The sequence below is a fragment of the Bos indicus genome, chromosome 20 (assembly GCF_029378745.1).
Source record: "Bos indicus isolate NIAB-ARS_2022 breed Sahiwal x Tharparkar chromosome 20, NIAB-ARS_B.indTharparkar_mat_pri_1.0, whole genome shotgun sequence".
NCBI lineage: Eukaryota > Metazoa > Chordata > Mammalia > Artiodactyla > Bovidae > Bos > Bos indicus.
The window spans coordinates 39,170,072-39,182,252 of record NC_091779.1 but is presented as its reverse complement, the minus strand read 5'-3'; the positions used below and the strand labels follow the sequence as shown (position 1 = coordinate 39,182,252).

The 12,181-nt window shown below is 41.8% G+C and overlaps 1 protein-coding gene across 2 annotated transcripts in view; it reads left to right on the top strand.

Moving 5' to 3' along the window:
- TTC23L (tetratricopeptide repeat domain 23 like) overlaps nucleotides 1-10,822 on the top strand; it is a 67,416-nt gene extending 56,594 nt beyond the window's left edge. For both annotated transcript variants that reach the window (XM_019982889.2, XM_019982890.2), the window contains exons 12-13: nucleotides 8,729-8,835; nucleotides 10,751-10,822. In XM_019982889.2, coding sequence (XP_019838448.2) covers nucleotides 8,729-8,810 — 82 coding nt within the window. In that variant the 3' untranslated portion in view covers nucleotides 8,811-8,835; nucleotides 10,751-10,822. The remainder of the gene's footprint in view (nucleotides 1-8,728; nucleotides 8,836-10,750) is intronic.
- Nucleotides 10,823-12,181: the final 1,359 nt, after the last annotated feature.

The window sequence follows — 12,181 nt, the reverse complement described above, 5'->3', positions numbered from 1 at the left end:
TGAATGTTATAACCAAATCCCACTAGACTGTCTCAGCTAACAGAGTGATAGATACAAATTAGGTTTATAACAAAGTAAGTGAATACATTAAACTTACTTTTCTTGCTGAATATATAAAATCTAAGTCCCTAAACATAAGGCAAGTTTCATGGGGGGGGGGGGGGCAGGAAATATTAATAGTTGTCTCCAAAAGTAATAATTTAAGAACCTCTTCAGATTCATTTAAAAAAATGTTTAAAATTTCAGCCAAAGACAGTGCTTTGTGCTGACTTGCCCCTTTATTTATCCTTGGCATATCATTGCTGTTTATTTCAGAATGATGTTGATCCTGAACTGTTGTCTTTTGTTGAGTGTGTGTTAAATCCCTGAAACTGAGCTAGGTCCTATCCATAAAGAACCTAAGCCTGACAAACACCCTACACAATAGCTCTCATTTGCCAGAAGGAGTCTGATATTCTGTAAAGGAACATGCTTAAATTCATGTAAGTCCTGGAGGTTTAGATCCAAGCAAGTGTGACTCTAAAGGCCATGTGCTTTCCCCTTAGAGCCCTTTAACAAAGAAGGGTGCCATTATGGGGTGAGAGTTAGGATTCTGATTGCTTTTCATTGGAGGTGATTCATAGTTAGTACTTTCTCATCAGGTTGGCCAGGTGGGGAACAAGCTGGGCACAGAGAATTCATGCAGCCCATCTTGTCCCCACCTGCCTCAGTCAGAATCACACCTAAAAGAAGCCCAGCAGAAGACTGTCTCATGTTTCCTCTTACCCAGGACAGCACGTTCTCTAGCCTCTCTCAGAGATGCCCATGGTAGGAGGGGATATGGGGAACTCTGCCCCCTGCCCACTGTTGTATGTGAAAGTATGTCCTCTTAGTAACCATCAGTTCAGTTCAGTTCAGTTCAGTTGCTCAGTCATGTCTGACTCTTTGTGAATCCATGGACTGCAGCACACCAGGCCTCCCTGTCCATCACCACCAGCTCCTGGAGTTTACTCAAACTCTTGTCCATTGAGTCAGTGAAGCCACTCAACCATCTCATTCTCTGTCTTCCCCTTCTCCCACCTTCAATCTTTCCCAGAATCCGGGTCTTTTCAAATGAGTCAGTTCTTTGCATTACATGGCCAAAGTACTGAAGTTTCAGTTTCAGCATCAGTCTTTCCAATGAATATTCAGGACTGATTTTCTTTAGGATGGACTGGTTGGATCTCTTTGCAGTCCAAGAGACTCTCAAGAGTCTTCTTCAACACCACAGTTCAAAAGCATCAATTCTTCGGTGCTCAGCTTTCTTTATAGTCCAACTCTCACATCCATACATGACTACTGGAAAAACCATAGCTTTGACTAGATGGACCTTTGTTGGCAAAGTAATGTCTCTGCTTTTTAATATGCTGTCTAGGTTGGTCATAACTTTTCTTCCAAGGAGCAAGTGTCTTTTAATTTCATGGCTACAGTCACCATCAGTGATTTTGGAGCCCCCCAAAATAAAGTCTCTCATTGTTTCCCCATCTACTTACCATGGAGTGATAGGACCAGATGGCATGATCTTCGTTTTCTGAATGTTGAGTTTTAAGCCAGCTTTTTCACTCTCCTCTTTCACTTTCATCAAGAAGCTCTTTAGTTCTTCTTCACTTTCTGCCATAAGTGTGGTGTTATCTGCATATCTGAAGTTACTGATATTTCTCCCAGCAATCTTGATTCCAGCTTGTGCTTCATCCAGCCCAGTGTTTCTCGTGATGTACTCTGCATATAAGTCAAATAAGCAAGGTGACAATATACAGCCTTGATGTACTTCTTTCCTGATTTGGAGCCAGTCTGTTGTTCTATGTCCAGTTCTAACTGTTGCTTCCTGACCTGCATACAGATTTCTCAAGGCATTTCTCAGGTGGTCTAGGTATTCCAAACTCTTTAAGAATTTTCCACAGTTTGCTGTGATCCACACAGTCAAAGGCTTTGGCATAGTCAATAAAGCAGAAGTAGATGTTTTTCTGGAATTCTCTTGCTTTTTGACGATCCAGTGGATATTGGCAATTTGATCTCTGGTTCCTCTGCCTTTCCTAAAACCAGCTTGAACATTTGGAAGTTTTCAGTTCACATACTGTTGAAGCATCGCTTGGAGAATTTTGAGCATTACTTTGCTAGAGTGTGAAATGAGTGCAGTTGTGCAGTAGTTTGAGCATTCTTTGGCATTGCCTTTCTATGGGATTGGAATGAAAACTGACCTTTTCCAGTCCTGTGGCCACTGTTGAGTTTTCCAAATTTTCTGGCATATTGAGTGCAGCACTTTCACAGCATCATGTTTCAGGATTTGAAATAGCTCAACTGGAATTCCATCACCTCCACTAGCTTTGTTCGCAGTGATGCTTCCTAAGGCCCACTTGACTTTTCACTCAAGGATGTCTGGCTCTAGGTGAGTGATCACACCATCGTGATTATCTGGGTCGTGAAGATCTTTTTTGAATAGTTCTTCAAATGTTCAGAAACCATAAGAACATTAATAATAACTGTAATGTAGAACTTATACCAATCCCCTGGTGTTATAAAATACATATACTATTTCTGACTCATAAATAACCCTATTTGGTAGGTGTTTTTATCTTTCATGTTCAGGTGGTGAAACTGGTAGTCAGAAAGTTTGAGTATCTTGTTTAAAATCATCTAGCCAGTACTGTGGTAAGATTTGAACCCAGATCTGTTGTATTTCAAAAATGTACTGCCTTTCACTCTGTAACAGGGATTCTGACTTTGAGGAATTTGAGAATACATATGGGGGCACCTGGCCAGCAGGCATGTCCCCAGAGTCTCATTTTACATATGGTGGAACTGAGTACAGATCACGTTCAAGTTAAATTTCCCAGGAGGAGGAAGAGCTGGGATGTGAACGTAGGTCTCTCAGTCCAGAATGTGCCCTTCATATGGAAGGTAGCCTACTCTCTGAAGGCAGGCTCTCTGGATTTTAAATCAGGCTCCATCACTCAGCTCTCTGACCTGGGTGAGGTTACTTAACCTCTCTCAACCTCTATTTATTCATCAGTAAAATAGCAGTGCCTTCCTTGAAAAGTGGGTTTTTCTGAGACTTAATAAGATCACATATAATATAGCACTTAGATCAGGGCCTGACAGGTCTTGAGTACTGAGTGAATGTTGGCATAAGAATAAAATTATAATAAGAATTATCTTTCTGAGGTGCTGGAGATAATAGATCAGATATCACCTATTACTTCCCAGGTGGCACTAGTAGTAAAGAACCCACCTGCCAGTGAAGGAGACATAAGAGACTCAGGTTCTATCACTGGGTTGGGAAGATCCCCTGGAGGAGGGTATGGCAACCCACTCCAGTATTCTTGCCTGGAGAATCCCATGGACAGAGGAGCCTGGCAGGCTACAGTCCATAGGATTGCAAAGAGTTGGACATGACTGAAGTGACTTAGCATGCAAGAGTGATGGGTAAAGAGTATTGCTAGAGTCAGCCCTGTCATCTTAACCTGCCTCTGCCACTTACTATACATAACCTTGGGAAAATCACTTAACTTCTGAGCCTTGCTTTCTCCATCACTAAAATGCAGATAATAGTATATCACATAAAGTTACTGTGAGCTTTAAATAAAATAATGTAAATAACATGCATAGGCTAGTGCCTGACAGAGTATGTTCTCAGTAAATGTTAGCCAAGCATCCTTTCCTCTCCATTATTCTGTACTATACAGCCTTTTGCTTCTAGGGAAGTGGGTCACAATATTTGAAATTGTAATTGTGATTAATTGTTAGACAGTATTACAATATGTTTGTGTTTGAGAATTTGAATCTGAACATACTAAAGTATACTTTGTACTTTAGAGGTAATAATGAAACTAAAAGAGCAAAACATGTAGTTTCAGACAAGAAATGCTTGTTCATCAAAACCGAAAGCAAAAGTTCTACTCAGCTTGTATTTGAAAAGAGAAACTCCAGAATAGCTGGAGTGAATCCATTGCCTCAGTAGCCTGAGTTCGCTTTCCACCTCCGCATCTCAGTGTTCCTTGTCCTCCATGATTTGAAAAGAATCATAGGAGCGGGAGAAATTAAGAGGCATTGGAATAACCCAATTCAGATCCCAGGTAGTATGAACTTCTTTTGGTTCTTGGAGACTAATTCCTCTCTCTGTAAACTCAATGAAACCTAGACATACCAGGAAGGCACATGGAAGGGGAAGGATCTTAAGGACTCTGCTGTAGCAGAAGTCGAGTCAGTAAAGGTTTGTTTCCCTGAAACAAGTCCATATCTCATCCCTCAAGAACCACTGAGCAAAGCCATAGGAGTTGTTGCCAAAGCCCAGATGTCAAAAAAAAGAGGAAAAAAAAAAAAACCTAGTCCAGGAATTGTTCTCTTCGCTTGAGCATCTTGCTGGAATAATCAGCCCCAGATGTCCTGGAACTCTGCTAGTTTTCCGATGTGTTCTTGTGCTTTCTACCCCACCTCCTCCGGAAACCCAGTGACAACATTCACTGGGCTTTCACTGCCAGGAGCCCAAATTCCTGGCTTCTGCAGCCTCTGCAAAGAAGTGAAAGCAGAACTGGCTGCATGAATTAGGAGTTAATTCCAAGGTTAAATGTTTGTTAGTTGCACGGGCCTCAAGTAAGATCTTAGTGTATAGAAAAGGTGCAGAAAATCTGATTTAGAAGTAAACATTGAGATTGTTTAGTCTGACTTTTACCTAAATCACAAGTGGACTTCAGTTTTAATCATTTATTTATCAAGCTCCCTCTAGGCTCTAGAAAATACTCAGATTTTTAAGATATAGTCCTTTTCCAAGAAAACAGACACACTGGACCAGATTACAAGTTAGTCTGCAGTAAAGCTTTAAGAAAAATGTAAACAGAGGACAAGTAATAAATTGTGAGCCTGGAAATGTAGGTGGAGACTGTGTGTATGCTGTGGGTAGGGGGCTGGGTCTTCAAAGAAAAGTAAAATATCAACGGGTAGGAAGCCAGCAGTGGGCATTTGACGTAGCACGACCAACAGCATAGTGCCATGGAGAGGCTTGACATTTCTGAGGAAAAGCAAGTGGCCTTGAGTTGTTGTAGTTGGAGGTATATGAGTAAGACTCATTGGAAAAGACCCTGATGCTGGGAAAGATTGAGGCAAGAGGAGAAGAGGGCGACAGATGATGAGATGGTTGGATGGCGTCATCGACTCAATGAACGTGAGTTTGAGCAAGCTTTGGGAGATGGTGAAGGACAGTGAAGCCTGGCATGCTGCCGTCCATGAGGTCGCAAAGAGTCAGACATGACTTTGAACAACAATAGGAACATGCTGGAGATGTTTGGGAAGATAAATTGGGGTCTGATTATGGAATGTTTTCTGTGCCATGCTGATGAGTTTAGAATTTATTCTGTAGGCAGAAGATAACTATCAAAAAGTTTTGAGCCGGATGTGCCATGATCAGTTACTGGCTTTAGAACATTAACTGTCAGCCCTGGGAAGGATGGATGGGACCTGGGGAGACCACAGAAGTAGGGAGACCAGTTAGGAGGCAGATGCAACAGTGCAAGGGAGAGATGTTGAGAGCCTTAATTATCTAAAACCATAGTAGAAGGAACATGGAGAAGATGGATTGAGAGTAGTTTGGAGTCTCAAATTCGCAAGACCTTGGGAATTTGAGCCAATCAGATGTGAAGTATAATGGAGTCAGGGGCCCATTCAAAGGTGGCTTTAAAGTTTCTAGCTTGAGCAACTTGGTGAATGGCCATGCTATTAAGGAAAGCATATTGGCAGGACAAGGTTATCTTGGAGGATGTTTAGGGGGTCTGAAGAAGATAATTTCCATTTTGAATGTGTTAAGTTTGAGGTGCCCATAGTACATCTACTTGACAGTATCTAATAGGCTGTGTGGACCAGAAACTCGAGATATATTAGAAGTTAAAGGAACGGATAAGAAATCCATGGATTATGTGTATGTCAAACAAGAAAACTTAGGAACTTTGGAGAATATTTACACTTGCTTTGGAGAGAACATATGTGGTAATTTTTAATCAAAATATAGAGGGCTCAAGAGTGAGCTCCCCACTTAGAGACATCCTGCATCTCCCTTTCTTCATCTAAAGAAATGCAAATAAGAGAAGTCTGTTTTACAGGTTTTATTTACTGTATGGCACATAGTAAGCTTCTGTGAAATGTTAATTATTGTAATTATTATATTATCCAGGGGTCATTCAGAAGGAGGAACTGGGAAGGAGACTCAGAAAGAGTCTTTAGAGAATTAGAAGAGTCAGGAAAAAACAGAAAGGAACTCACAGGAGGAGAAAGTTTCAGAAAAGGGTGTGGTCTTTGGCAATGTCACAAAAGACACGAAGGGGCAGTTTAAAGAAGAGGGATGCAATTGTCCAATAAACAGAAAGCAGGATTTCCAATCTCATACAGAATTTATAAATTCAAATGAAATATATTTACCACCTATTTTATTGTGTGGTAGGGGCTTCCCAGGTGGCACCATGATAGAGAATCCACCTGCCAACACAGGGGATGCAGGAGACACAGATTTGATCCCTGGGTTGGGAAGATCCCCTGGAGAATGGAATGGCTGCCCACTCCAGTATCCTTGCCTGGAAAAGTCCATGGACAGAGGAACCTGGTGGGCTATAGTCAATGGAGTCACAAAGAGTGGGACACAACTGAGCACACATGCAAGAATATTTGTGAAAAGTACAGGTCATATAAACTCAGTCCTGTCAAAGATATGGGGAGATCAGCTCTCTAGTACCCTATGATGGAACTCTGGGTTGATATATATAACTATATATCTAGCTAGATAGGGCTTTGCTGGTGGCTCAGTGGTAAGGAATCCACCTGCCAATGCAGGAGATGGGGGTTTGATCCCTGTGTCGGGAAGATCTCCTGGAGGAGGAAATGGCTACCTCCAGTATTCTTGCCTGGAAAATTTCACAGACAGAGGAGCCTGGCAGGCTACAGTTCATGGGCTCGCAAAGAGTTGAACACAACTGAGCAACTAATACACACACACACACACACACAAATCAGAAACTCACTCATTATCTCTCCAGGTGGCCTTTTCCAATTATAGACAGTTTTAATTGTTCGAATGCAAGGTCATGAGCTTGAGAGTCAGACAGACCTCTGTTTGAATCCAGGCTCCTCCACTTTCTGTGTGCCATAAGGCAAGTTATCCTAAGCCTCAGTTTTCTCTAATGAGGATTAGAATAGCATCTATAATAAGGAAAGATAATAAAGAGTAAATTAGATTATTCACATAAAAAATGTAGCACAGCATCTCATATATAGTAAGTGCCCAATAAATATTAGCTATTTTTGCAACTCTAGCTGGTCACCCATACTTACTGGAAGTATGAAGGCGTGGATCATTAACTTCAACTTTGTCCTTGTTAGCCATCTTTAGGAGAGCTGCATGCTGAAAAATTGCTTTTGAATAACTTTCAATGGCTCTTAAGCTGTAGAAGACAACAGAAGGATCCTTTTCTCTTGATAGGAGGGGAAAGGAGGAGAGTACCTCAATGCCCATTAACCTATTAGTGATCTACTGTCTTCTTGGTCAAAAATCTTTGTGAACAACAATTGCCTTTTCTGGGCTGAGGGACGAGGGAGAGAAAGCCAAAGAAAAGAAGGATAAAAAAGGAGGATTTGGGGGTGTTTATTTCCAGAGAAAATTGCAGTAAGTAGAACAGTGGATACGCTCAGTAAATTTTCTGTCAGCCAGACTAGTCTTGGGCAAGACCTTCGTGATGAAAGTTATGCTCCAGAAGCTCGATTGTTTCCAGGCTACTGCATTTATATTCTTTCCCTATCATTAGTATATATTCTAATGCCTCCTCTACAAAATTAAAGGAGAAAATATTCTGCCAGACCTTGGTGTTTGAGTGGGTGGGGAGCAAAATCTGCTCTAACATCCAGGTGCCCAGGGGCAGTGGCCTTTCCAAATTAGGATTCTGGGAATAGCTAGCAACACTGGGACAGGCAGAGCAGTGAACACTTAGGAGCATGTAGCTCCCATACTAGGGTCTCCATGGAGGGGAACAGAGGCTGCTAACTCACAAAGAGCCAACTCAGGGTACCTGGTCTTTGGTAGTGCATCAGGGGAACTTAATCAATGGCCACTCTGCCATGCCCACAAAAATGGAATGACAGGAGGCAGAGTGTGAATAGTGCAAGGAAAGCAAGTATATTTCACCACCTGGGCCCACTCTGGTAGTGATTCCCTAGAGTGATGCTTGAAGTTCCAGAGCAAAAGGCTAGGTCTGGTGGAGCCTGATTTATTATCATCATCTGCAGTGGGGCATGGGTGGGGGAAGAGCTAAACTTCTGCGACGGATTTGCGATTTACGCACAGAGTAAAGAGCAGTGTACCTTGAGTCCAGACATGTTGTGTGTGAGTCCCAACTCTGCTATGAGATAGCTATGTGGCTTTAAGTAGCCTAAACATTCTGAGCCTCACTTTTCCTCATCTTCAACATTCCTTCAACAAATGTATCTGGTGAGCATCTACTAAATCCTAGGTGCAGTTAGCGCTGCAGGTGGTAAATAAATAAAGATAAATAAAGCATGGCCATTACTGTGAAGGGGACAACTGTCTAGAGCAAGAGACGAGCATGAAAATAACGACAACGTGAAATACAGGTTCTGTAGGAGAAGTCTCAGTGCACTAAGAGCAGCAAGGAGAGACCATCTAAGAAGTCTGGAGAAGACTTCAAAGAGAGGGTTACATTCGAGTTGTTTCTTGAAGGGCGAGTAACAGTTCATCCAGATGGAGAAGAGAAGACATGCCGGGAAGAAGGCACTCTCTATGCAAAATCACAGAGGCCTGACAGAGGGCAGCGTTTGGAAGGAATGGTAAGTTCTTAATGGCTGCTCTAGGGGACAGGATTTCCTAAAGGGTATTGTAAGCAATGTTGATTCCAAGGGACGGAGGAGGAAGAAAGGCTCTGTGGCAGAAATCCGTGTAGGAAGAAACCAAATTGGATTACACAAAGTGACACAGGTTTATTTCCTGAAGTACTTCCCAGAACTTGTTACACACTAAACTTCCCCCACTGGCATGTTGGGAAGAAATGAATTTTTAAAACGCCACTGTATTTATATTTACCTGAATTCTTTGTAAACTGGTCAGTGATTTAAATTTTGGCAAATAAAAACTTATTTAGAACCACAAAGATAGTATCTTAGGTCTAGTTTTATTTAAAGCAAAAGGTAAATATAGCACATGTTTGAACTGAGGGTACACGAATACTTTGGCAGGTTGGTAACAAATTTGGGCCCCACTTTAGGGCATAAATTATTTATGAAAGATGATTATCTCACCAATGAACTATTTTATCTGATCATAGAAACATGACTTCAACACATCTTGATGAACTAATTTTTCTTTATGATTCATGGTGGTTAAGAGCTCTAGGTGTGGAGACAGGACTGTTCAGACCCCAGCACCACCACTTTCTAGCTAATTCTGGTTTTCTCATCATAAGATGGGGATGAGAACAGTACCTATTTCTTAGTGTTGCTGCAAAAATGAGATAATGTAGGTTAAGTGGTTATTAGGTAATAAATGGCAATTATTTTCGTACTTACTGAAACCTGGGCTTTGACTTTATCACCTTCTAGCCATACCATTGCCAGTGAAGGAAAATGAGACAGGGGCTAGTATCTGAAAAGCCACTGTGAGGCTGGTGTGGAGAACATTTTGCCCGTTAACAGCTCAGAAGTGAGGTAGAGCTAACCCCTGGAAACATTGTATCATAGAGAAGACAGTCTAACACAGTTTCTTAAATGCACAGATGATGTATACACTGGATCAGCCAGAGGCGTTTCAGTACCTGATTTCAGGAAAGGGGACTCCTGCCACCTTGTGGTGAGAGAGCGAGGCCCAAGGCCGGTATCTAGTTGCAGTCCCTAGCAGAGATCCCTCTCAGGTCTCTGCCCACCCCTGATTTTATGAGACCCCTGAGCAACTGACTTAATTTGTGCCTACTTTTTTTTTCAGATTTGGAATCATATTATCTCTTGGTTTACTGATCAGGAAATTAAAGTGCCAGATAGCTTTCTGTATTTTATATGGTCCAGTAGTAGAATGAATAAGCCTTTACTGGGGCTTGCATATAAAAAAGCCTCAAGTTGCTCATAAAATTTTGTATCTCATATTTCTGTGGAACAGATTTTTTTCAGGCAAACGGGCCTGTGAAAACCACACTTGTTGCAGGCTTGAGGTCTAAATAGGAGGTGACTGAGGAACACTTAATAGAAACCGGGTTTCTGGATCAGAAAATCTCTTGGACTAGATTACTTCTAATTCCAGGCCAACTTCTCCAGTATCAGGAAACCAGCATATGGAAATCTTATGGCTGGGAATGATGATGAAAGATCCTCTTTTTAACAATTACAGTGCCTCTGGGCTCTAAATCTCTGTGCTCATGAGGAGAAATCACCTGAAAAGCATGAACAATATATACATGGCCCTAAATTAGATAATTTTTTTTCAGCTGTGATTAAATGCAATCCACATATCTTAGATACACCCCTCACCTGCTGTCTGAATCAAAGGAAGTCCCCTGCTCTTTAGGGAGAAAACCTAAGACTCTTTTGGAGGCCCTTTAGCAGAGTTAGCATTTTAGGGGGATGGTCACTTGGTGAAATAGTTGCCTAAGACTGAGTTCAGCCTTCTAGCTCAATAAGGCAGTGGTTGGTGCTAGAAGGAGGGAGAGATGTCAAAAGCCAAGAAAACATGCACAAATGGTTTTCTCCTTTCCTCTAGGTCTTCTGTTATCAGTAAAGGGAAAACCTCTATCCAGGATAGTCAACAATAAAGCCAACCTGTTGATAACAAGCATTCTTGACCACAAAATATATTTACCAACACCGACAGCAGTGGCAGATCAAAAACAGAACCAAGGATTCTGGGGGGAAAAAAAAGGTCCACTTAACAGTGGCATTACAGGTAAAATACGTATGGCCATTAGAAACCGGGATCCTGTTACCTGAGAGGAAGGAATCTTTTTTAGACACATGCTTTAAGTTAGTTTCTCATGTCACTGGGACTCCCATTACCTTCCATTTCCCCATTTCTAATTTCATTCTTTCCCATTCTGACTTTTAAAAAAAGTTCTGCAGTGCCTAAGTAGTTTATGTGTGAGCATTTTAATACAGTACTTATAAATATCTTTAGCCATAACCTGTTTAGGGTCCCTAAAATTGCTTTGTGTGAGGAAATGTTTGACCTTCTGGAACACTGACCTAACCTGGTCTACTGAAGTCATACCACATTAGAGTCATAAGGCCTTTTTGATTTTTGTAAATGAAGAAAACAGGACAAGAAGGGTTGATTCATTTGTGGTCAGTCTCGTGACTATAAAGCAGATGGTCACCTGAATCACAGGAGACTACTCTTTCCATCCCACTATGCTGCCCCTACCAGACTGGATTAAAAAGACTTGTTTTGGGAATGGAATGCTCACCAGGGTTGTTAAAAAAGAAATCCTAAGGCCCTGAATGGGCTTCCTTGGTGGCTCAGACAGTAAAGAATCTGCCTGCAATGCAGGGGACCTGGGTTCAATCCCTGGGTTGGGAAGATCCCCTGGAGAAGGAATGGCTACCCACTTCAGTATTGTGGCCTGGAGAATTCCATGGACAGAGGAGCCTGGCGGGCTACAGTCCATGGGGCTGCAGAGTCAGACACGACTGAGCGACTTTCAAAAAAAAAAAAAAAAAGGCCTTGAACCAGTGTGTGTTTAGGAAATTGGCAGTCTCAAATCATATTCCTTTGTGTGTTGAGGGACAGAGGAGAAATCAGATTCAGTTTGTACTATAGCTTTTATTTTTCCCTTGTTATCGCTCCTCAGTTACCTGAGCTGATTTAGTGGAGCTCAAACACCTGTGTCTTTGGGATCCACGTGTTTCTAAGAACATTTCTATCACTCATCAGTGCTTATACAACCACATCTTGGTTCTTCATTCAAGGTATTTTCTCATTTCATTCTGTTTCGTCTGTAAAACCTAGTAATCAGCCAGTATCCACAGTATTAGTAGTGAGCAGTGTTCTGCTGTGGCAGGAGGACATATATACTGGTTTATCCAGTGGTCTGGCCACAGACTGCTAGGCTTCCTCCTAGTAGCTGCCGCTGTCCCTCAGCTGATTCCAAGAGTGCTTTAAGCTTGGCACCCAGGAGCAGGGTTTCTGCTTACAGGT